General features: G+C 39.3%; 1 protein-coding gene across 4 annotated transcripts in view; it reads right to left on the bottom strand.

Annotated features, from left to right (window-relative positions):
- The window catches only part of MCC (MCC regulator of WNT signaling pathway), a 223,927-nt gene that overhangs the window by 26,350 nt on the left and 170,312 nt on the right, over positions 1-27,265 (bottom strand). For all 4 annotated transcript variants that reach the window (XM_074856975.1, XM_074856976.1, XM_074856977.1 and 1 more), the window contains 7 exons: positions 22,939-23,145; positions 12,750-12,896; positions 12,329-12,418; positions 11,514-11,662; positions 9,652-9,792; positions 8,356-8,456; positions 5,032-5,215 (listed from right to left, as the gene is read on the bottom strand). In XM_074856975.1, coding sequence (XP_074713076.1) covers positions 5,032-5,215; positions 8,356-8,456; positions 9,652-9,792; positions 11,514-11,662; positions 12,329-12,418; positions 12,750-12,896; positions 22,939-23,145 — 1,019 coding nt within the window. The remainder of the gene's footprint in view (positions 1-5,031; positions 5,216-8,355; positions 8,457-9,651; positions 9,793-11,513; positions 11,663-12,328; positions 12,419-12,749; positions 12,897-22,938; positions 23,146-27,265) is intronic.

Here is a 27,265-nt window from a genome sequence, read left to right as displayed (position 1 = left end):
AGGAGAGCAGTCCAAACTGAGGAAGGCAGTCTGGGTTGTTGCCAGTGATACTCAGGCTGCTTTTACTTTAGTCCTGGCTGCCTGCCTGCCTGCCTGTCTGCAGCTGAGTTGGTCCTCTGGTGAATTGCTAGCAAGCTGCTCTTTTTTTTTCTTTTTTTTTTAAGAAGGTGAGGAGAGCTTAGCAAGGAAACTGTCTCAGCCAGCACACAAAGGGACAAGAACCTTCCCTCTCCCTGCACATTAAGCAGCAAGACCCCACCCAGAAGACTGGAAGCAGTATGGGTTGCAGAAAGCCAGGAGACAAAGCCCACTTTGGACTGTTGTAAAAATGAGGCTGCACGATTAGGGATGGAAACAATGCAGCAGTGTTTCTGAACTCCTACAGCACAGCTCTGCCAGGGTGTGTTCCCCCAAAAGCCCCTCCATACAGCTCTCCACAGCCTTAATGCCAGTCCATTGCTGCTCTGTTTAACAGCCCACAGCTGGTAAGCATATGAATTTCACATATTGCTCTCCCTTCTAACAGCAGTCAGGACAAAGGAGAACAGACTGACAGAATGCATATATAGTATAACGCATCCATCCAAAAAAAACATGAAACCGTTGCAAAAGATGTGCAGTTTCTCATTTCTCAAGCATGTAGGTCAGGATAGAGAAAGGATCACAATTTCATCACACCTGGAGGGAATACAATATCAATCTGCTCATTCTCACTGCTGCTGTATTCAGAACACGCAAAGAGAAATGTTTGTCCAACTCACTTCACCCCTCAAGTCTTTTACAATGATGTCATGCATAGATGATGTCAAATTAATTTTCATATACAGTCTGTGGAAAACATGCAGATTGGTATAGTATAACATGCAGTCTTATTTGCTGTCATGCATGCATGTGTTTGCATGTGCATGTGTGTGTGTGTAAAATCCAGTGGATGGATACAAATGAGGCTTCCAACAGTGCCTCAGAGTAACAACTTCTGTACACTACAAAATTTTGTCCGTAAAACCCTGTAAAAGCTTCAGTTCATAAATCTGCAATTCAGCAATGATGCAGATAATACAAAAGTTGATAGAACTAAATGCTGTCAGAATTGAATCCACAAAACTTGCTTGAATTTCTGCATGCAACCTCAAAGAATGCATTTGGTACGCAGTATACATGGGCCAACTATCTTCTAGATGAATGTTGTGGCTTGAGATCTGAAACAGCACAATGCGAAAAGATAGTAACTTCCTAAGAAACTGAACAACACTTCAGACAGCCAAAAGACTAACAGTGAATTTGGCTAAAATCAGAACCTTTGGTGAAACCACCCTGCTTCCTTCTGAGTCTAGTTCAGTCCAGCAATGAAGTGTTACACAGATAACATTAAGATACCCGTTGGGTAATTTCTAAATAATTTGTACGCTTCAGCCAAGATAATTTTGTCTGTCAGCTACCTATCTGAAATCTGAGGTGATTCTGACGAGAGTTATAGTCCTACATTTGGCTGAGTTGAGATATTTTGTGACACAGCTTAATACTAAGAAGAATTCCCTTTGCATACAAGAGAGCAGATCTTTCCCCCCATAAATCCAGATAGATGTAATGCTGAGCTTACTAGCACTGCAGGGAATAAAATCCAGTTTTCAGTCCTTCTCTTTTGTTTCTTTCTTTTTAATGTGCAAGCAGTCAAACCTTGTTGGCAATACATGTTCTGTAGTTAGCTTCTGTCCATTTAAAATAATTATAACCTCCAACTACACTGCAGACCTATTTCTATTCTCAAAAAATGAACTGGCAACATTATTGTGCTGCTGTCAGACAAATGAGTCGATATGCTTGCTATTATTTTTATTCACTTCACCAGTAACAACCTCTGTGATGCTCTTTCATTGCATTGCATTTCTTTTCATTTCAGTCTTAAAGACTCAGTCACAGTCTTTCACCACTTGTCACTAGTGGCTCACCAAGCATTTATTTATTCTCGGTAATGTGTTCAGTGATCTGACATTCAGAATCTCATTTGAAATCCCAAAGCTAAAGATGGGTCAACAATTCTGCTGTAAGTCCCTATTCTACAGGATTTTGAACAGCAGGGAAAACTACGCATTTGTCACAGGTCTCAGAAAAGGAGTTTTCATCATCCCACTACCACTTTACTCAGCTGGTTTCAAAGGGAAAAGGTAGCAATACATATCTCAAACTAAAAGCCTGCAACACTAAAACAGCTATGGCAAAAGATCAGTCCTGCAGATTTGGAGTATGTTTGAGCCACACAATGTAAAAATGTTTTCATTTCAGTGTAGTGGTCCCCAAATGGTGGTTTACACAGCACCCGCTGGTGATGTGGGCTTGTTCTACTCCCCAGTTTTATAGACTGTCAAGTTCTTTAAGACACATAAAAAACATTAAGCCTGTAGGAACAGCTAGAAATCCACAGTCTGCTTTACTATCTCTGCTTGGATTGCTTTTGTAATGGAAAAATTAAAGGAAATGGAAATCACCAACAACAATGAATTATAGAGGGCTGGAGGTCTGTGGCAATGGGACGTCTGTGTAGAGCAGCAGGGAGCCAAGTGACAAGGGAGCACGCATGAATGGGTTGAGAGAGCCAGCAATATAGACAGGGTAAGTCCAAAAAGTAGGAGTAGGGTCCTGGAGAGAAACAAAAAGGATCCAGATGATAGGGAAAGGGGAGTTAAAGACAAAATCTTCAATTTTTTAAACCCTAGATAGAACATTTACTGACAGAAATATGGAAAATGTGTGCCTTTTGAACTAACACAGACTTTCCATCTATGGGCTGGGACAGCGTGTCATGTGTCTGTAAGCTGAAGAGGGGATGCCTCTATTTTGAGACAGAGTCCACAGGAAGGAGAGATCTGAAAACCCCTCTACCATGTATCACTTGAACACAACAGAAGGAGGGAAGATTTGTATCTCATGGAGAAACTAAAGTTTCAGAAATATTTTCACTGATATGTATGTTTAGACAAAGACAATTTACACTGGATGTGAGGGGAGGGGAGATGGACAACAATGTGTAAGTGATGATCAGATCAGGATGCCCATATGACAAGTTCCCCGACTTGCTATGTGCCCTTCAGGTGAGTGAGAGAAGCTTTTCTCTCTTATGTTTCATATATATCAAAGCAGATAATAATAGTTACCTTATTCAGTACAGTATCTTGTTCCATGCCAGAAAAATTACCCTACAATGATAATGACTCAAGCTAAAACATCTCTCGCACACAGAAGCTTTCATGTTTGCATTTTCACATTTCATGACAGTCTATATTGATGAAATCTGAAATCCTATGCCATTTTAATCATACTCTGCTGAAACTTTATCTGCTCAGCCAATACATTACGTGCACACATACGCAGACTGCCAGCTGACCACCAAAAGTTCACGGTAAACAATGAGCATGAGGGATGGTTTTCCTCCCCAAACACACACAACTCTCCCTCAGCCTCCTCCTCACAAAAACAAAAATGACATTCAACAAAGCAAGGACTGTAGACTACCAAACACTTTCAGTGAAAGACTAGGAGAACAAACAAAAAACACCTGGAAACAGCACCCCCACCCACAATTTCCCCCATCAATACTGGAAACTATCTAAATTGTTTTCAAGAAAAAAAAAAACGCCTTGACTACATAACAGATACCTCACAAGGAAGAAAAACACTGAGACAGTTATGAACAACTGAAAATGACCCTTTCAAATAACAGAATGGAAAACAAGCTCAGCCTAGGTAGAGGTGTTGCTATGTGTGACCACTTAGAACATGTTCACATGTGGCTGTAGATAAGGCGTAAGTGCATGCATATTGAGGCAAGTCAAGTATTTTAAACAGCTTTGTATAACTGCTTTCCAAGGCCAGTAAATACTTTGGGTACAATGAGCAATCAATGTGTTACTAGCACAGATGCTGCCACATTAATTTCTGAATAAAGATACAGCTTTCTTGGACTGAAAGTGCCCCAAAAGACTTGTTTGAATAAAACGTTAAAATATACCTCAAATTTGGACCCTGTTCCCTCAAGTTACTTTTCTGCTCACTTTTTAGCTATTTCATGCTAGTCACATGGCAGGAAATAAGATCCTTCGGAGGAAGCATCAGCAAGAAGAGGAAATGATATAGTACTAAAATAAACTTCTGAAACTGTCAAAAAATGACAGCATTTGAATAAAGAACTGGCTCAAAAACTGAATTAAAATGAATTTTTAGAGTGAATCTGAGAAACCAAAATAACTTTTAAAAAGAAAAATGTTCATCTATATTTATCCAGGATACTTGCCAAATTCGTATCCATACACAAGCACACATATTCACTGCACAGAGTACAATTACACTGCAGGCAGGCAGCAACTCAAAATGAAGCTCCTAGCAGATGTATTTGAACTGGAACACTTCTGCAATAATAGCTCATTTCAGTTTCATTAATTTATAGGTCTTCAGAATAACTGCAATATCCAGCCTTTCCTGCAAGAATCCACTCTGTCATGATGTTCACTTGCCACTCCCCATGCAAAAGAATAGCATGGGAAGGAGGAATTTGGAGGGGTGGGCAAAGGGGAATGAGAAGGGAGAAGAAATGGTTTAAAACAAAATGGCTGGATTTGCAACATTGAGAAAACAATTCCTGAACACTCCAAAACACCAGTGGAAGCATACTTCTGATCTCTAGTTCTCCATACGTCTGTGCTGTCTGCATGCAATAGGTATGAATAAGAAGTACATGATTTGAGTTCCAATAAAATAGCAAGAAAGTCACTGAAGTAAAACAAACATAATGGCTTTGCCCTTTACGAGGAAGATCAAAGCTCAAAGTCACCCATTTGCAAAAATTTATACAAAGCCCTTCTTGGCTGGAGTTGCTCAAAGTCTAAAGATAATCAGACCACTGAGGCATGGTGACTTATAAATCAAAGCAAAGAGCCAGCAGATTGAGGTGAAGGAGGTAGGTCACCAAATACAACATAACTTTTGGTCTGAAAACAAACACTTTGGGATTAGGAAAGCAAGATGAGTTGCAGTTACCTTGTGTGGCTGTTGGATGACAGGCTTTCCCAGGGCTGCACGCTACAGCCAGTGATTGCATAGGCTCCCCCACAGCTTCCATCTAGTTTCATCAGCAAGGCTTTTGCTGCATTCTCAGCTGTCTTCCTGCAGTCATGAGCTCTCTTAAGCATCTGAGTGATGTTTTCATCACCTGTCTGGTCCCCTAGTTTTCAAGCAAACAATCTGTTTTAGAGCTCTGAAGAGGGTGACAGAAATTAATGCAAGAGTAGAGGTGCTTCTGCACACTCTCAGTTTATACCAAGACGATGACAATAAATTACCAATCTGTAATGTAAAAGTGACTTCACTTCTGTGTGAGCATCAGTGGCAACTGGGCTACTGGCCTGAATGCATCTCCCTCCCAGCCAGGTAGTTGTTGCTTTGGGTACCTGTCTTAAGTGATGCTTTATCTTAGCTAGCTTGTCTGTAAGGGTGTGCATTGTACATTAGGTTAGGATGCTCAAATTAATAATACACTGGAAAAGCCTCAGCCTGAATTACAACTTTTATTCCAATCAATCCAGTGCTGTTTCACTGTGTGCTCATTTTCAGTGCTTCTTCTCACAAACATCTTTATCTCAAGCCTAATCGCTTGCCAGAACACCATCTTATGGGTTACCTTTCAAGCTAGAAGAATTGCCTTTCAGAGTTTACCGTCATGAATACTAAACCAAAAGAAAACTAGCACTGATGTTTATTAATTTGCTATAATTTTTAATGGTTATGCAACATCTATGGAGCCAGTAAACCACCCCTTCAGCAGAGGCAGGACAAAAACCACCACTGTCACTATTCCTATAGTCCTAACTCCAGCTGGAGTAAAGACATTAAAGCAAGGCACATTGGTGGCCACACTGAAAGTCTGAACAAAACTACAGTATATTCATACTTTACCAAATACAGTTCAAACATGTCAAGAGAGTATAAAAACCTCCCAGTTTGCTCTATGTCAGATTTTAATTTCATCCTTATTCAGGTCACATACCAATTACCCATACTTCGCACTGGTTAAGTAAAGTGCATGCACTAGAAATAACATTAATGTGGAAGAAAAGAAGGGAGAATGTTAAGAGAAGCTGGATATGCTCAGCTCCAAGTTACGCAGAAGCAACTCCCATGAATCTTCCACTCACAGATGTTGATATAAAACTCAATTGATCTTCAAACCAAAAATCTGCTATTTCATCTGTATCTTTTCATCAATTTGATGGTGAAGTAAAAGTACATAAACCAAACACAACTTCCGTCAAGCTGTGTTATGTAATGGGAAATTGGCACTTTTTCTATCACATGGCTGTAACTGGTAATACTGTAAGAGCTGTAGACAGACACCTATACAAAAACTATACTACACTCTCATAAAATGCATGTGAGATGAAACCCAAGGTATTTCTCCCTTCTAACATTTCTTTCTGCGACCCATGTGAACAGAAAATCCAAGACTAAATTCACTTTTGCTGGCCACTGATCTCTGCCAGCAGGGAAAGCTCCCTAGCACACTATGGAAAAGAATGACCAGAGTCTGGAAGAAAGGTGGATGAAAATCTCGGACATTCACTCTAACATTCAGTGTATGGCACACACTGCACAGGCCAAGACAGGGCCTGCTTCTAGCACTGCGAGAGATGGGTAAGAGGCATGGTTAACAGCACAGCAACTGTGGGCTGACTGCATATGGTCATCTCAAACAAAAGGCTGACCATGTCAGTCCTGTGGCTCTAAAGCCAGATGGTCACTCTGTCTCTAAAAGCTTTCCATTTACATTTCAGTGATTCCTGAGAAACTAATGCTGTAATACTGTCTCAATCAGGCAGTTACTATACCTCAGCACAGCATGAAGAGCTATTCACAGAATCATCAAGGTTGGAAAAGACCTTGAAGATCATCTAGTCCAACCATTAACCTAACACTGACAGTTCCCAACTACACCATATCCCTCAGCGCTATGTCAGCTCAACTCTTAAACACCTCCAGGGATGGGGACTCCACCACTGCCCTGGGCAGCCCATTCCAACGCCTAACAACCTGTTCTGTAAAGAAATACTTCCTAATATCCAGTCTAAACCTCCCCTGGCACAACTTGAGGCCATTACCTCTTGTCCTATCGCTTGCTACTTGGTTCAAGAGACTCATCCCCAGTTCTCTGCAACCTCCTTTCAGGTAGCTGTAGAGGGCAATGAGGTCTCCCCTCAGCCTCCTCTTCTCCAGACTAAACAACCCCAGTTCCCTCAGCCGCTCCTCATACGACATGTGCTCCAGACCCTTCACCAGCTTCGGTGCCCTTCTCTGGACACGCTCGAGTAATTCAATGTCCTTTTTGTGGTGAGGGGCCCAGAACTGAACACAGTAATCGAGGTGCGGCCTCACCAGTGCCGAGTACAAGGGCAAGATCACTTCCCTGTCCCTGCTGGCCATGCTATTTCTGATACAAGCCAGGATACCACCGGCTGCCTTCCCTCTCTGAAGGTTTCCTCTCTTTCTACTTGAACATTACTACAGCTACCTTCTATCAGTAAAAGGAATGGGACTATAGAACCCAGGTTCATGTTCATTGTATAAACACCTGTATCAGAAAAGCGGAGCCAGCATCAATGTCAAGCTCCAAACACTTCTGAACTGTACGTATGACAGTGGCTTATTCCATTACTTAGCAAGCAAGTATATTAAAAAACACCACCCCCTAGCCACAAGATTAACTATACACAAAATAAGAAAAACCCAGAACATATAGGCTAATATCCCTGACAACACAGTAAAATTTAAGATGAAATATTTTAAAGTTTCAGAGCAAAGGTAAAATGTGGGGTGAAAAACTAAAGCCATTTTTGGTTTTTTTCTTGGTGACTACTCAATGCTACCTTTGTATTGTCTTAATCCAAGATTTTAAAGACTACACTCAACTTCTAGAAAGTTCAATGTTGCTGGTTCAAACTAAATTTATACTTGCAGTCACCACAGCTGTATGGCCTTAATTCACATATCTTCATGAGTATTGTGTAATAATTCCACTCTGTACAGTTGCATGCCTGTAACTGCCTCACCACTGCCAGAACAGACATCCCCTTGTAAAAAGTACATGGAGGTTAATTTAAATTGCTGGTGAATTTTATGATTTAATTCCAGTTTCTCTTTCTCTTGTTTCCTGTTTTTTGGGTGTGTAAAATGATTTAATTAGTTAAAAACATGAAGATACTGGAGAGCATTCTTAAGTGATGGGTCATGAGATGATTCACTGTTACAACTAACTCTAATGCTAACTGACTTGCAAAGAAAAAAAAAAAAAGTGATTCATTGACATCTTACCAACAGAACCAACACCTGCAGCTCTGAACTGCCCAAGAATGAGGCTCTGCTCACTTTCTGCCAGTGCCAACAGCAGCTCATATGCTTCTATACACTGTTCACTGAAAGAGAAAACAAACCCAGAAAACAAAAATCACACAAAATATATCTGCAGTTTAGAGGGGAAGAATACCTGCAACAGCAACAACAAAAAAAAGAGGTAGCTGATGAACAGCATGATTCCCTATTGCTTGTCTAGCAGCAGGATACTAAATGACATAACACACATAAGCTTCTATCACAAGCATTCAACAGTCTCTCCTTCCTTATGATGGTGCCAGGTTGGCCTCAAGTAATGTAAAAAGTTAAAACAGAAGAGAATGACCTGATGTGAAGTGAGCTCCAGAAGCGTGTTTGAAACAGTTAACATCATGAATGGTGGTCAACACAATCCCTCTGAGAAACCCTTTTTCTGGCCTTCTTACTATACGAAATACAGTATTCTATACTCTACTATATAACTATACTATCATAGTAAGAAGGAAAGACAAGAAAAATACTTCTTGCTCTGTCCTGGCTGTATGATTTTCCTCCTTAAAACTCAACAGCTTCTAAGTACAGTTGTGAGTCACTCATTCCATTCTAATGTTTTTGAAAACATATACATTAATGTACCTATTTGCAATTTACATTTCCTTGTAATTTGATCAAGGCTATTAGTAAGAGAATACATTCTTTAAAAGGCACACAATTTGTCTTAAGACCAGAACTGCCTGTTCCAAATTAGTTGCAGCTGAAGTAGTTAAATGACACGATCTTTTTACGTATAGTTTAAAGCAATTTTAGATACTTGTAACCACATACCAATTAATCCACAATTCCAACTGATGTAATATAAAGTCACTCTGAATTATGTGGAGTACAATACCACTCTTTGGTCCACTGGTCTTATGAAAAGTGCCAGCCTAATACAGAGAACCTGTATCTTAAGATCAGATACAGCAGAGACAGTTCGAGCCTACACACAACCCCTAATTCAAATGTTAATTGAGTATTTAAAAATTAGCAGATAAAGCCGTATCTTTCTCTTAGATCGAGTTCACTACTGCTGGTGAATTAGTGTTGAAATATACTTTTATCAGTAACTTCTGTTCTGTAGTTTGTCAAGTAGTTTAACCAAAGGGGCATTTTTTCAGGGAGGAAACAGAAAGAAACAGTATTACTACAGCACACCAACAATGTCACTCTCAAAGACTTCTACCAAGTCTCCTCGCTCCCTCTTTTTCTGGCTGAGACACCCTCTGTGTAGTTACATACCTGTACTGCAGTGCAAGCCTAAGGGCTGTGGCATTGGACTCGTACTTCCCAACAAGCATGCTCATCCTCTCAGCATTGCTCTTGCACTCTTCCAGTGTTATTGTCAGCAAGTCATTCTGGGATTTCAAGTGCTCGATACGGCTGTAGAAAAGGAAGTAATTTGCAACCTTCAAGCTTAGTTTGCAGACACTGTCCTGAAAACTCTAGAACAATCACAATCTAAAAAACACAAATGCCATTTGATCTACACAAGGCTTTTAATGAAGATGGCAAAATCTACCAGTTCTGTGTCCCCTATCAAGAGTCAAGAAGATAGTAATTTGTCTCAGGACAGAGTCGTCTTCTCCTCTCCTTTCCATAAAATGTAATCATAACCCTGTGCAACAGCAGCAAGCAGGAAGTTGTACTCCTATTCTGTAGCCACAAGACTGCATAGGACAGCTTTGTATTAATGTTTTGCTTAAATTTTCTGCCTCCATTCCTCACTTCCTGCTGCCACATTTGCTTCTTGTTTTAAGTGGCATGTTCATTAGTGTGTGTGGGTGTGTGTAGGGATCATGCAGCTGCATAAATGTCTTTTGTCTTTGGAACATCCAGAATAACTGTTTCACTTGAAGTAATATTTTGGTTGTGATTAGAGACGTAACCCCCAAAATAAAAAGCTTCAATGAGGCAATGAAATGTCCAAAAGTTCTGGCAATAGTCAAACAGAAGGTCGTATCAGTTCTCAATGAGCTTAACTCTGAATCTGAAAATGAGGCTTCAGAGTATCAGTATTACTTGTGCGTTCTCACTGCTGATACCTGCACTACACATCGAAGTACTACGCCTAGTTGTAACAGTTGGACATACACTGAAAACAGACAGGCAAACAATTTCAAAATTTGGACAGGTACCTAAAGAAGAAATCAGTGCCATCCAGAACTCTAAAATCACTGACTTCTTAACAAGCACAAGAAGGAGAAGGGCTAGTATACCATTTATTCGCTACCAGCACAACGCTCTGACTTTCCTAGCTGCTAGAACTCTCAGATGCTTCACCTCCTGTATCTTCTTTGACACCTCCTATAAGGATACATGTTGTCAAAGCATAATTGCGCAGCACACAGAACAAAGAAAAAATAAGTAAGAAAAAAGAAGGATCACATTTCGCAGCACTACAAAAACACGAGCTACAAAAAAGAGATATTGTACCGATCAGACTAAATTTGAGACAGCCATGGGGAGGAGAAAACTTGGAAGGAAACATGCTGAGACATGATTCTCACATTCCTGATCCGCAGTTTTGATTTTATGTGCCAAAAATGACATGAAGCATTGGTTTTGACAGAGCTTATTGAAGGATAACACCAGCAGTATTTTAACTGCAACCAGAAAGCTGCCATCTTTCTTCTGCAGACAGAAGTCTATTTACTGATATATACGCCACACCACCATGTATCAGTACATTCAGTGATACAGCTAATGCTTAATTCTTTTTCAGGACAAAACAAAGCAAGATAATTTGAGAATGATGAAGAATAAGTTATGGGAATCCTTATTTCTAGAAGTGATGTGTCTTATAAAAAAAATGCCATGTCTACCTAGCCAGCCATAGAGCAGGTCGCTCTACCGTGCAAAACTGTCACAGATGAAGGTGCCATGCTGATCTAATAATGCACGACCAAACTGTCACACTAATGGAAAGAATCCTTAGCATACGATTCAATCTCTCCTCATCAACTACATTCAGTGTTTATCTGCAGCTGCCACACTTGAGCTGTGACTGAACTATGAAATGTTCAAAAAGGATAAAAAAGTAGTAACTTTAACAAAACTAGTAGCAGACAATACATTTGATCATATCTAGATTTCCACCTTACCTATTTAATCTCTCTGTCTCCACTTCAAACTCTCGGATTTTACTTTCAGAGATAGCAGATCCATGTGAATAAAGAGTCTGGAAGATTTCCTGGATGTTTGAGCAGTCTTGTAGGGAATGTGCCAAATGTTCAGCCACAGTACTAGACACCTGCATAGGGCAGTTAATAGTTCATTGTGAATAGATAACCACTGTATTCCTCCCACCAGCAGTGTGCACTGAGAAGTGCATTTGCTTGCACTCACTTCAAGGCATTCATTATTCAGTTTTTCCTGTGAATTTTACATTGAATAGAACATTTACAAGTTTCCACTTTAAGAAGCTATTTTGATTTAAGATTCTACTAACCAAAGGGTGAAGCCCCCTACTTCATCATACATTTAAAAAGCCCAATATGCAAGTTATTTACTTTCTTGAAAGCTTAACAAAACATCAGAGCTAAGTTCTTCAGTGAAACAAATATTAACACACAGTAACAACACTGGAATGGATTTACACGGGCATTACAAAGCAGAAGCCAGTCCTCTGTTGATTGGAAGCTGTGAAAAGCAACTGAACAGTCTTTTTTTGAAGAATAATTGTTTTGGAGGAGTTGACTCCAAAATTATGCTCTTGAAGTCACTCAGAGAATGATTTCTAGCCACCAGTTATTAGAAAATGACCTCTTAATACTGGGTGAAATATTTGCTGTTGAAATATTTTTCTTAAAATAACTTTTGAAGTATTTTCATTTTAGTAAGAAACCAATGCTGCTTTTAATGGAACATGCATCATCTCCAGAAGGTACCATGCATACACATTAATATTAGTCCTTACCCCTATGCTGCTGATTTCTGATCCTAAGACAGGTCTATCAGATGATGAAGACTCTGATCTTGTCTTTGACAGCTTCACTCTTTCAGCAATCTGTAAGTCAAAATGCTGCACAGGTTACACAGGAACCCACACTCCATAAAGGTTACACAAAATGCATTTGTTCATTAGGCCACAATCTTGCAAAAGCTTGCAAACGTAAACTACTGTAAAACTGACACCTGTGCTGTAACTGAGAAATTACAATCATTAGCACTTAATTCCTTTCTGCAGCTCAAGTTCACGGACCTGCTTAGGACCCCAGAGAACCTCTGGGGAGTCTAGGTATCTCCCAGTTAATCACATGCTTGCACAGCAGCTGTGCAAAATGAAGCCTGCTTCTCCCCGATAACGAGAAGAGTCGCTGCAACACAAAATAGCTCACCTTGGCTATGGGAATGTCATTGCTACTGCTGCTTGTGCTCAGCTCTCCCGTGCTGGGGTTAATAGGTCGATTGGCAGAAGTAAGACGACTTGGGCTGGATGGGCCTGTTGCCTGCACGCTTTGCAAACGTGTCTGCAGTTCCCGAACCTACAATAAAACATAATGTTCTATTTTTTCCACTTTTATGGTTTAAATAGTTTGGAGATTTTCTCACTGTCTAGCCAAGCCTAATTGCTTCTGGCTTGAGCAAGAAGTTGTATTTTGTCCTGTGGTGCCTATGAAGTTTTCATGTGTGGATCACATGAATGGAGGTTGTTTTAAAATTCCATTGTTGTCAGTTTTTAAAACTATTTCAATGTGGAAATATGGACATGTATTATCGTAAAGTACTTACCCAAAGTTTCAGCTTGTTTTATATAACCCCTTCAGTGCAGCTGTACTATATGTATAGAAATTATTCTCTCTGGGGTGAAGCTAATGCTCCAGTCTAAGATTATGATGACTAAACAAATCAAATTAAGATCCTGCTGTTAATGGAAAGCTCCAGTGTTGAAAAAACTCTCAATATAAATATATCACAGGATAACTTTGTCATACTTAAAGAAATTCTAACATTAATCATGCTTTCAAAACTGAAGTTAAGTTACTATATAGTGAGTAATGTACAGACAAGGAAATACCAGCAAACTACCCAACCAACAGTCTGCAGAAGCCCTCTGTATAATACACACTGCAAACACGGCACAGTCCTTATAACACATCAGATACTTGTAGAACTGATGTCAAAAGATTTTCAGGACTAAAGGGTAAAAAAAAAAAAAAAGTAGTCTGTAGGAGCTAAACTATAGCTAAAGATAGTAGTGTTTACCTTGGAGTAATTCTTAACAAAGAATAAATGGTCTGCTTAACACAACAATTATGCCACAAGGTAAAGTGACAGAGCTCATTTTCCCCAGAGAATCTCAAGTAAAGCGTGTGAGATGAGGGAAGGGGTAGGAAACCATCTGAAAAAGAAATTTCCTCGAATACAGAGTGTTTAATGTTCAAGCTTCTATGCCAATTTTGTTGGAACTGTCCATCTGCATAATACAAATGGCGAAATTTTACCAACAGTCCAGTCAAACAAAAGTTCAGTCCATTTGATATGCCGATGTAGCAAGAAATGCAACTTTGATTGCTATTCTCTAAAGCAAGGTGGGATTTTATACTAAACAGAATACATTTACACAAAGCAAAGTATTACATATTACACATTAAGCAAGCTGAAATACCTTAGTCAAAAAATACCCAATTAAAGTTGCATTAAAGTTTAGGCTTTCTTCAGCTACAGGCTCACCAAGTGCATGGTCAGTGCTTTAGCAATCTCTGCTTGAAGAAGTGGCAGTCAGCATGTTCTCTGAACAGCATATACAGATCACTTCATCCTACTGCACTGAGGAAAGAGTTCAAGCTGAAACTCTCTCCAGTCACAAAAGCAATATCCTATGCCTACTACGATCCCCTACAATCTGCTTCTACTTCCCTGAAGAGTACCCCTGCCTCTCCCTCAGTCATATGCAAACTGAAGTTCAGGTTGCCTGAGGCCTTACTGTCAAAATAACAGAATTTTCAGGTACATGCATATTACCAAAGAAGAAAAAAAAAGTGGTTTACGTAACAGAGCAGAACAATTGCATGTTACTAATAAAAAGCTGTAGGTGGCAACAATAAGAGCACATAAAGGCTAACTGCACTTATAATTTCCCTGTTCAGTTGTGGAGGAGTGCTACACCTTAAACAAAATTAATCCAAATGACTGCATCGGTGTCTCTGTGGAAAAAAAAAAAAAAGATAAAAGTACACAAAAACTCAAATCAAATCCCCAATGTTTAAAGTAACTTGCTGAAGAATGGATATGGGTGCTTTCTCCAGAATTATACACCTTAACTGTAATTACATTATGAAGTTAACTGAGCAGAGTGTATAAAGTGCACATTCATAGCATGTATCTTCTACATACTTGCAGCTGAGGCCTCCTTTGTTCATATAGACATATATAATTTCAACATGGGTACAGCTGCACTAATGCAAACCTTAAGGACAGAAGTGCTCTACTGATGCAAACCAATCATTTCAGCTTGTTGATATGCATAAAACTGAAATACATGGTTATGTATGCATGTTTCTGTGTGCAGATGTGGAATACCAGTGCAGATAGGATTTCTGTGGCATTAACACTGGGGGGAAAAAAAAGGAACCCTGAAACTTCTTTACATCAAAATCACTTTTATTACTGTTTCTTTTAACCTGGGCTGTTCCAAACTAAATTTCCCAAAGTGCTTAAGTTACTGCATGGTTTAAAGGCAAATAATCAGGAAAACCACTGTGGATGTATTCTTCATAAAATCAAATCTCTGCCTCAATGTCTGACTTAAAAATTACTAAAATATTCACCTATGCCCAGAAGCTAGTCCTGGAAAATTTGAGTCCAAAGGCAAGTAACATTCTAAATTTAAGGGCAACCAGGAAACAGAATGTTAAAACTGCTTAAAATGCTAAGCATTTATTGACTCCAAAGTTTAAAACCACCTTATGGAAGGACAATATTATATAAAACTTTAATGCAGATAGGGTTTGTTCAGTCTATGTTTCATTACTAAGCAGCAACTATTGACCCCATGCTTACGAAGCCAATTATTCTTAAGGATCTGTAAAGCAACATTAGCAACAGAAAGAAAATGAACACAGCTAATACCATAGCCAGGCAAAGCTTTGCTCACAAAAGCATTTATAACAGACAACTCAGAGCACAGCACAGTTATCAATCTATGCAAGTCACTGCTTTAGTACTGTATCACAGAAGCAACCACAACTTAAAGAAACTACCTGTTTATTCGTGCTTCTTAATGTATTTACTGATTCAGGCCTTCATTTGAGAAATTACATGCTGAATTAATTGCTATAAATAACTGCACTAACTTTAGCCATGCTGAGTACTGGATGCTAATTCTGAGTAGGATAACAGGGTAAGTTTGTCTGACCTGTAAAATCACTGGTACCACAATTCACACATTCACCAAGCCAGAAGCTCATGACTGGGCTGCCCACACACCAGACTGCCCAGAGACACCTCAGGTAACTATTTCTGGTCACCAAAACCTCCACTGTAAATAAAGCAGTATGCACTCCTCAGAAAGTACTTTTCCACACTAGTAGAAATTCTACAGGAAAAATAAAGGAAGACCAAAGAACAGGAATCAAGGAAAAAAAAATTCAGAAGAGCCAGTTTCTTCTCTGGGTTGGTGAACGCATGAGTTATGAAAAGACTAGTTTAATAGGTATGATTAAAAATTATCTGTCCACCTTTGCTCAATACTTCTACCAGTCTTAAGAGTTGTTACCAGTGTAATACTAATTATTCTGAAGGTTACATTTATCAGTAGAATTAAGGTAATAGCAATACTGCACATGAGACACAATAAACACTTGGAAATGAGAGAGAGAGGAAGGACAGATCTTAGAGGAAATGGATGACAAAAATCGGCAATATCTGATTGGGTAAAGACAAGTAAAGAAACAAAACAAAGTTCCACTGAAAGACAGGGATGTGTGGATTTGTTAGTTAGGAAGGAATAACAAGGAAGTATTTAAAGAAAGGTTTCTTCAGCCCTTGCATCCTACTAGTTTAAAGATGGAAACATCCAGAAGGATATAAAAATTGCCATGAAGTCCTAAAAGTCAAAATTGAGATCAAAAGTGGCTGACAGGCAGATCTAATTATATATATGATCAGAAAAAATAAAAAGGGAGGCGAGAACAGAGGAAAAAAGGAGAAATCCAGGGAAGTTGTCTGTGAAATCCACAATTAAAAAAAAGAAAGAGCAAAGATCTTCTAGACGGCTGGAGGAAGTCCAAAGAATTACAGAAGTAAAGAAGTGCTGGAACCTTGGCAAGACAAGGAGCATTAAGTAAGACACAAGGCAGCAGAGCCATTAGACTTCAGAGCAATGGGTAGCCTAGACTCCAAGATAAGTCAGCTGCAAACAGACATTGTGTGACATCTCAAGTGCAACAACTTGACAAGTTGTTAATATAAACTTAAATAACTGGAAATTTTATTTGCTGTTTCGCAGTATGAACCAGTTGTTTAGCTGCATTTTTAATGTATTCCTCTGAATCCTAAGCACTGGAGTAGGAAATAGGGAAAAATAATACATAATTCCTCATGGGTACCTTAAGAACTAAATAAAAAGACAACAAGGGTAGAAGAGAAAAGGGGCTGACACACTACAGTAATGTTGGATTTATGAAAGACTTCATAAGTGATTAACAAGCATCATGGACATGTTTGCAGAAATGCACAGAGGGTTACAGAAAATATTTCAGTGGAATATGCTTGTTAACTACGATCATTAATCTAAGAAACATGTTTTTATTCTTTGTATTTTACACATGCATGCTCACAACTACATGATTTGTTAACATATCCTACATAAAAAACCACAGCTACAAACTGCCTGTTTTTGTCACTGATTTTCACAATCAAAGCACACCTGCCGCTTTTGTTTCTAAGCCAGTTTCAGGTAAGGGGCATGCCTGTGATTCTTTTCTTTTTACCCTACTTGAGACCTGTTTCATCATGCTATATCTTGACTCCTTCAAGTAATAACAATTTTCCCCCAGCATTTTAATACTTCAATTTTTCTCCCCTGTTATACAGAGGAAGAAGATGAAGTACAACAAACCACAGGAAGTGAAAACACCTCTCCCACCTTCTAATTTATTCATGCGTATTACAAATCTGTGGAGGGGAAGATGGAAAATGAAAGACCAGTGTTGATAATTCAAGCTGCTCTGAGTGATGAGGGCCCTTACCAGCCTAAAGCACTCCTAACCTTTCAGTCAGGCCCACTGATGATTATTTTCAGTCCCTCTTAAATCATGAGCACCAGAGCTAACAAGGTTTGATTTCCTACAGGTTGTCCATTGTGGTTGGCTGAATATGGTAAAGAAGTCTTTCCCGGTATTTGTAAGGGCCATCCCCTCAATGAATACTCTGGAGTTGAATGTGCTTAGATCTGCGCTCATAAGTTCAATGGAAGCATTTACAGAATCTCTCTCCTCTGCAAAGATGTCTGCTTTCAAGAAATATGTAAGAACTTAACCGTCACTAGGAGTGCTACTCCTATGGCAGATCTGAAAATCAGTCTGCAGTTTGAACAATTTGAGGAACAAAGAAAGGGAACAACACACAGACACAACAAGCTACCAGAGAACAGGTATTCCACTAGGGTTTATACATACGGCTTTTTTAAGCAGCAGGAGAGACTACAGTGCGCTGGGCGATACAAATATGTTACCAAGGAAGCACTCCTCTGTTTTTGACACCTTTCAGATAAAAGACCCTCATGCAATACTCCATGTGGAAAGATTTCGGTGCTGCACCTCTATAGAGCATGCAGAGCAATGAAAACCAAGCATGTGGCAGGATGTGACATGGGAGGTGAAGGGTGGCTTGCCCTAAAAACTCCAAGCGCAACTGAAATGTTCTGATCCAGGCTAGCACACAACAGAAACAAACACAAGTGAGGGCAATAAGCCTATCTCAGGCTTTTTCTGACTTGATTTGCACACAAGCTTGGAAACAGAAGCAAAGCTCTAGTTCATTAACAGCTAGGAAGAGATACTGCTGCATAAGCAAATACCATACAACTGTGGAGGTGGAGAATGGAAATAGCTTTGGCTGCTACCTCAGGTTTCTGGTGCACACCAAGAGACAAGGAGACAGAACAGTTCAAGGAACCCTTTAAGCTGTCCAAGTTGATGATAATCTCTAAAGGGCCATAACTTATCAGTGTTCTCTAGCAATTTGGAACAGTAACTTCTGATCCCAACACAAATGATATCAAAACACGGACAGCCAAGCAGCTTGTGCTAGCTTTGTGTCATCTGAGAACAGTGTGGCCTCAAGAATGTCTGCAAGGCCACATATCTGATTCCTGCTGTGGTTCGCGTAGGTTTCAACTCCTTGCAAGAACAAGGTATTTCGGGAGAGCCCTCATGCTAAAATGAAGTTTCTTGGAGTGGGAGCAATCTGGGCAGCTAAACGGATCATGCATTAAAATGGCACTTTTCTACTTCTCTGCAGGTTATGTTTTCATGAAGATCTTAAATCTAAGATAGCTAAAATATTAAGTCTGCTTTTGTTCTGGTCAGTCTGGTGAATTCAGCTGAGTTTGGAACAGGTACAGAATAATCCTCACTACTAGAAGCATTTGATTAACTGAACAAGTTGACATATGGCTTATGCAGACAACAGACTTAACAGACTTCCAGAGCTGGAACCGCCTTTTCGCTTTAGACTTTGTGTTGAAGAACAGCCTCGGGGAAGCCTGAACACCGCCCACACCCACTGCTTCTTATGCCGACTGGCTGCTTGGGACTGTGCTGAGGCACTACTCATCTGGCAATTTTCATGGGCAGTAACTAAAAAACCCACAACTTTTACTTTGCAGTCATGATGGAGTATATATGCTGTACCAGTGCTGCTCATCTGACTCCCCCGGTGGATACAAGGTATTTTGTGTAAGATTACCTTTTCTACTACTATTTAAGCCTGTTACTATATATAGCAGTTGCAAATAGTGCTGACCTGATTACAGCCTTATTCTCATGTAATAATAATATTAATCCCATGAACTGGTAAAGAAGTTCCCGAGCATCTTATCTGTATTACTGTATTGAAGATTATGGTCAGCTATGTGCAAGTAGTTTCTAAGGCACTGACTGGCCCAGACTTTAACAGATTCTGTTTTTAATATGGCAATATCATGCAGAGGTAAAACCTCTGCATTATGAAATTTGCTGCTACACTGCAGGCACCCTACAGAAATAAGTGATTACCTCATTTACTAATGACCCATGAGAAACAAACTCCATATGTATATTGTTTCTTAGCTACTGTTCTAGCTACTCCTAACTGAGCACAGTAAATACCTAATTAAATTAAATTAAATCTTCAACAAGCGTGAGAAAAATGTATTGAAAGCACTCTGCTTGATTACAGACATTGGTGTAAAGTAACAGGCCTACTGATCTGGTCAACTTCAAGCTTACCCGCTTCATCCAATTTAATTTCAAAGAACAATAACTAAATTTTAGTTGGATCGCCTTCCCCGCTCTCCAGGGTAATAATCTGAAGTGACTCTGGCTTCAGGTGGCATACAGAAAATATTTAACAGGTCAAAGAAAACATTAATTTTGTTGCAACTATGGACAGAACAGTACATTAAAAATGCAGATATGGTTTCCAGTGCAACAGTTGCATAGTGTTGCTGACAGGGTCATATGCCATAAACAAACTTTTCTGGTGGGGGCAATAAACGTGTTGTGCTGCAAGTTCAGGATGATATTAAAAACCATATTTCAATGAAGTCCTCTACAGTTGCAAACCAAATGAAAGTTACTGAAAAAAAAACCCTGCCAGCTGTGTCTAAATATAGAGGCTGCTTGATTTTGTTATGCCCTGTGCCAATCCAGCATTAACCCTTTGTCTACTGGGCAAGACATCTATCTGATCTGCCCAAGAAGAATTTCCTTAATTAAAGAAGAATTAACATTTAAACTGGCTTGCTCTAGACTCTACTGAGCAATTCAAGGCTTACCACCGTCCACCCTCCCGGCCAGTGGTCTGAACACAATTCAGGTCAGTAATATCCCACTGCTGCTATCATCCAACAATTGCTCTAGCCACTTACATGAAACAAGCTGATGATCTCAATTCTGTTTCCACTAGAGATGCTTCCATAACAGAGACACATCAGTAACACATGCAGCACCCCTGCTAACAGTTCCAATAGACAGGCCAGCAACTACTAAATCAGCATGATTAACATGCTACTATTGCAGATCACGGCCCTGCCTATACTAAGGAAATTGTGAAATACTCAATTAGCACAGCCAGTACTTGTGTGGCTCCACAAATGTTTGGTTCACTGCAGATTCCAATATAGACTGATCAAGTCAAGCAGTACTCACATACACAGAACTAAACATTTTCCTCATCATCTAATCCAACCCTCTGCTACTGCTGTTAGCCAAACAAAACAACAGTTTTGTGCAGAGATGCTAAGGCTAGCTCTAGAATTGATGCAGCTGTATTAACTGGGCCAAATAAAAGTATGCTTTTTAGCTTTTCTTTGGATATAATCCTAATGTAATGATCCTGGTTTTAAGAGGTATCCCTGCATAGTCATATATTATACAAACATAACTTCAATATTTTAAAGCTCCATTTTGAAAGAAGTTAGTCAGTAGCCTTACTCCTTACTGTTTCTTCAGAACCTCAATCCTCTAGTCTGTTAAGAGACCTCACAGTCTAATTTCTAGCTTAATATAGCCACAGGTGGTTTATATTAATCTGTTCTTGCTCCAGTTTTGTCCCTAAATTTGAAGGGCCATTAGCTCCTATTCTTATTTGCTTTCCCCAGCACTTGTAAAGAGACATCGAATTCAGATTTTGCTTTGCAAGCTTAACAGGACAATCTCTTCAAGTCACTTCTCCAACGCTGCCCATTTATCTGACCATCTTCTAAATCTTTTTTTGCCAATTTAAACCGAACCTTTTCAAGGGTAAGAGGTAAGAACTACATATAACATTCCAGATCAGATCTCACCAGTCTTTATACAGTCTTTCCAATCTCTGCTGGAAATAACTGATCTGGTATATCCTAGGACTGAATTTGCCACCATGCATCAACATCTCAGCCATGCCGATCCCTGAGAGTACAAACATCAATTCTTTCCCCTTTTGTGTTTTTAACTGAGAAGCTCCTGTCTGTCAGCATACATTCTTGTTACCAATCTCTTAAGCACCTTAACTTGCATTCCATACTTCTCAAATTTAAATATTTTTGTATTAATTCTATCCTCAATGCCATCTACTTTTTCTCCTCATTTGACATCCCAATATTGATCTGTATCATCTGTAGTGTCAACATCTGCATTTGTGCAAGCAAATTTCACAAGCACATGCTTCTATTCTCTGACTGCTTGATCCCCGCCCTGCCCCAATCCTGCAATAATTCACCAGGGGCATAAATGCTACTTCTGTAGTTCAAGGGGTAGTAATGACTCTTTTTTAAAAGGAGTGTCACTATAAAACCAGTCCAAAAACTTCAGGACTGAAAATGACTTACACTTATGTTATATAATAAAGCTAAATTTTACACAGAAAAAGTTGAAGTCATCTTGTTTTATATGATAGCAGCTTACTATTCCTCCCTCATTACACATACCTTTTTATACTGTTAAGAGAGGCTAAAGAGTTTCACAAAGGTAATTGGTGGTTTGATATCTGAAGATCAGCAGCTTCATGCTAAAATGATACAGTCACTAAAGAACAATGTTGGTTTAGAAACACAGTATTTGCATAAAAGGTTGATCTGCTGCCAGTAGGTAGAGAGCAACACTTTCAATAGTTTTATCAAGATACAGTGGTCTAAATTGTCACTCAAATTGAAAACAAACTTGAAACTGCCTGTTTAAAAAACAAAATTATTTTGTATCTAGCCAAAACTCTGCAGATTTAACAGGGACAAAGTTAACACATTTTAAAAAGTAACAGAAATTCAGGTCACGTTTTCTTGGATCTTTCATCTTTTTTGTGAGCAAATTTCCAGGTTTCTTTTACTTTGGACTCCACACAAAGCAGAAGGCCTTTATTTGACCTTGAAGCATCTTAAAATGTACAGGGAAGTGGGACATGGCTCAGACTACTCATTTCTGAGAATTATTACCCACTGACAGGAGTCCTGCTCTTTTTCTTTCCCCTTATCATAAACTGAATTCCCATCAAAAACAAATAAATATTTGTTGTTTAGAGGGAAAAAATGCCTCACAGGAAAATTCACTAAATTAACATATGCTTTCTCTATAGACAAGCTAGATAAGCTTCCTCGGAGATGATTATCAGGTTTTTTGTTAACACATGATTTCTAACATCAGGTTGTTGTACACCTCAGCTGTACATCTCACACTCTTTTTCAATTATGTTCAGTTTTGTCCTAGTTCTGTAATTTGTATAGCTCAGCTTTAAAAATAAAAAGCCCTACAGACAGTACAGGAAGTGAGATTAAAGAGAAGTCTCTTCTGGTGACAAAATTATACAGGCTCGGAGGAACAAGAAACATCATCTATGCAGCAGCCTTACCCTTCTACGCAGTCTGTCCCTTTCTTCACGAATAGCATTCATGGTAGCCTTGGTCCTGTTCAGCTCCTCCTCTTTGCTACATAGCATGGCTGTGAGGCTCTCATTCTCTTCCCGCAAGCCAGCTAGCTCCTTTTCCCATCGAGATCTCTCTTCAGATAGATTTGGATAAAGATCACGTCCCAGTACACCCTCAATCTCTTCTACAGTCTGCAAAAATACAGTCATCAAAAAACAGAAAGAAGGAGAAAAAGATGACTGAACAAGACTAATGGTCACAGGACAGAAGAGTGTAACAGGTAACTCTATATACTTATATGCACACACCCGGCCCCACAACACCAATCATCATCATCAATACCAACCAATATCAAAGTAGTATCAAAAAAACCCACCCCAAACAAAAATTATCGCTTGCTTATTTTGTTTGATAGTTTGTCCATTTTATCAAAGTATTTCATACTGACCAACACCAAAGCAAACGGATGTTTTATATGCAGATAAAACATACGTCACCATGAGTGACAGCAATCCCAGCAGTTTAATCTCAGAACAGTTTAAAACAAATTAATGACTTCTTGTTATGGGTGAGCATTATGCTCGTTGTTTCCCTGCCTGAGTAACAGGCAGAAAGTAGCAGCCTGTGAATCTGCATGGCATGGGACCTTTCTTAGTTCTAGACCAACTCCACAAAAGGCCAAGAGTGGGACAGTAAAAAACCAGGACTCTTCTTTCTCATACCCCTGAGCAAGTTCTTTCCTAGACAGGATAAAGAGATAAAAGAAAGAAAATTGGCCTTGGCTAGGCTTACATTATACCAAAAGATGTTACAGCCTTTCTTAGGCTGGGTTTCTCTGGGATGTATAAAGTCATTCAGCATTTCCTGCCCCATCCCCTTGCTCAGAACTGTGCCTTGCAGGCACCATTCAGCATGAATGATGCCTGCAGCAGCATTCAGCAGCTTCCAGTGGGTGAAACTAAACTACACACACACACACCACTAGAAGGGAATTTCTGCCATGCCTGAGCTTACTGTCAAACTGGTCATTCAACATGCTGAAACACAGCATAACACTCAATGTGTCAGGTAACTACATGCAGCTCTGATTCTACTACACAGCGTATGCTGTGACTGTGTTAAATTTTTTCATTTATGGAAGACCTCTGCAGCAAGCAAAAACCCTCCAAATATTGCTTATATAAGATTTTGAATCTCTCTAAAAGCAGTCTGCATAAAAAAGGAAAATAAATGCATAAAAGGCAAAAAAAAGGAAAATAAATAAATATATGATGTAACTAGCAACCTACAAAGTTTAATTTCATTGGATAATCCAAGAACAAATTATAGCTAAAGCCTATACTTTAATGTGGAAGATAAATAGCTCATGTACCAAGGTTAAAAACAGTATACTTAGTTGTTTTATTCAGAAGGACTTAATTTTTTTACATAACAAGTTACTAACTGAAGTTTATGTCCTTAATTTGGGAGGAACTAAAAGAACAAACTACAGTAGAGCTAAAAACGATAAACCAAGTTGAATATACAACTCTACCTTTTTTCTGCAAGAAATCTTCCCGGTGTTTTCAGCACTGTCTGACACTAAGGTACCAGTGAAATGTTATTATTTGTTCATTATAATGAAAAGTTGGTTATTTATTGTTATCAATACATTAATATTCTTTAATTACATTACAGAGTAAATCTTGGCTAGAGCAAGATTCCTTAGCGAGGAGGAAAGACACTCACGCAAAAGGAAAAAACCTATTTAATAACCAGTTCAAGATGCCTCTAAGGAAGGAGGGACAAAACTTTTGCAATCAGGTTCAGTTTATCCTTTTATATCATATTTCATATCTCTCTTCTATAAAACTGCAATACATGTAGAGACATAAATATAAAACTCCATTGACAGAGTATCTACACTACAATTCTACTTACATATTTGGTAGTAAGCTTGAATAACTTTTCTAAAAGAGCAATGCCTTGCAACATCTCTGTAAGCTGGAAGAAGCCCCAGCTCTCCCTTACATTAGTTTCACCTGGACCCGTAGGTCTCAAACTATGACATGGTAAGTTATTTCAACACAACATGAGGATGAGTTCAAATGCTGAATAAGCACAGGGCGGCTCATCTTAGAATGTGAAGAAAAGCTCTGTAATGGCAGGAGCATTCTCTCTTGATGATGCCAGCTTTATTTTAAACAGTGCCTCTTTGCTGTCTTCTCTCCCTTCTTCCCCCAAAACTCCTCTCATCTTTCCCCTGCAGCTTCCTCACCCCTCTAATGCCAAGTTCTGTGCTGCCGCCTTCCTTTATATTCTCCATGCTCCTAGTGTTGCTCTTCCAACCCCTCCCTTTCTCAAGTCTCCTCTCCTCCTCAGAGCACTACTGGGGGTGATAAACCTGGAACAACACTGAAAGAGGAAGGACTGTCATGAGAAAGCAGCAGCAGTGGCTCAACACCACGGAGGTATCTTCAGACAGAGAGGCTGCTGCTGTTTCTCCAGACTCCATTGCTACCATCTGCCCACACAAATGCAAAATTCAGGCAGTGACAGCATCAGCATGGGTCTGACAGTCATACTAAGGGCTGCCCTACAGTCCTTAACAGAGCTGAGGGACCTTTCTGCTTGCTTCTATGCTCTTCATTTTGATGTGATTGATACCCTTTTGCTGACTAACCTATTATCACAATTCTTCGGTTTGATGACCAACATGCTACCATCCTCATGGTAAACAAAATATAAATATTGTACATGGATATATCTATGTAAACTACCAAGTCGTTTATTTTTCTTCAAAGCAGTACTACAGAGCAGTTTTATCTGGCATGCTGCTGCACAGCAGATAAACTCAGGTATAATTTCATGGATTATAGGATTGAATTACAATGTCATGTTCCAAGCACAGGGCTGGATGTCATATCATGGTAATCTCAGTCTTGTCTCTGACACTGCCATCACTACTTTCTGCTTTAGTCTCCTTACAAGAGGTGTTGTGTTACAGACATGGTATCAGATGAAATCAGCAAATATCAGGTTTAAAAGAAGCAAAAAGCAGCACTTTTTCACAAGGCATAACTCAATGGTATAATTGATTCCTATCAGAATTTATGGAGGCCAAAAAATTAGACGAGTTAAAAACACATTATATACAAACATGGAAGAAAATTCCACTCAGTGCTATTAAGCATCATCTCTGGCTCAAGAAGTTCCTAAACCCACCTTGCTGGAAGCATCTTTGAAGGAAGAAGAAGGAGGACATACCGTGCATGTCCTTTTTGATGCGGTCTTTCCACTGGCATCTGTGGCAGTGGACTAGGCAGACAGACTTTTGGTTCAACCCAGTGCAGCTGTTCTCATGTTCTAAATGGTTCCTGTATCTTTTTTTAATTAGTAGAATTTTAGCAGTAGGTATCTGCTACTGATAGTCATTGACTCTTCAAAATATGCAAAGCATTAACCAGCCTACTCTGTGGAAATTTTCTTAAACAAAGGACAGTTTTGTAACTGTTCAGACAATCTGATAAATCTCATTTCAAGGTCTTTTCATTCTTTGCGGGTCAGAAACAACTGAACTAGCCAGGGGCACATGATTTGTGTAAAAGAAGGAAAAAAAAATAATTACCAGAAACAGCATTACAAGAAACCCAGTGAAATTTAACCATCAAAGCAGAAGCATTCAAAACATTTAAATGTTTAGACCCATTAGTCTATGGGTGAAGAAAAATCCAACAGTCAAAGCAAAAGACAGTCAGAATATTTCAGCTTTCCGTTCATGATTCCACCTGTTTTAAATCTCTCAGTTCTCTGTCTGAGGAAGCAGGAAAGGAGAAATGACCTGCAGCCATGGGTGGAATTGTGGAGAGAGGCTCTATGTGTAGGTTTTGCTATATTAAACACATTGGTGACACACTTCCCTAGCACATAATCGGAGCATGTCAAGAGAGATTCCTATCTTCCTGAAAGGTTAATAACCTTAGCATGCTATCACTTGCCAAACACAAACAATCCCAGGCTTTACATCACAAGCAGTGGGGAGAAGCCTTCTCCAAAAATGACTATGCATGCAGAGATCACATGAAAATAAAAGGTCTGCGTTTTGGACCAGGAATAAGTTGGTGACAAGTTACTTACCATTCTAAAAGTCTGACTGTAGTTAATTTGCATCCACAGTAAATACCAGGGTTAAAATAAAAAGCTTGATTTTGACATTTTGTTGAATCCACCTCCTGCAGAAATTTTCATCTCATCTCACTTCAGAGACCTCTGTGGACCTCACAGAGATCAATCTCTACCTGTTTTCCAGGATCCACATTCTCTCTCTTTTGG

The sequence above is a fragment of the Strix uralensis genome, chromosome Z (genome assembly GCF_047716275.1).
Source record: "Strix uralensis isolate ZFMK-TIS-50842 chromosome Z, bStrUra1, whole genome shotgun sequence".
In the NCBI taxonomy this organism is placed as follows: domain Eukaryota; kingdom Metazoa; phylum Chordata; class Aves; order Strigiformes; family Strigidae; genus Strix; species Strix uralensis.
The sequence above is the reverse complement of the archived record's forward strand: the minus strand, read 5'-3'. Positions and strand labels throughout refer to the sequence as shown.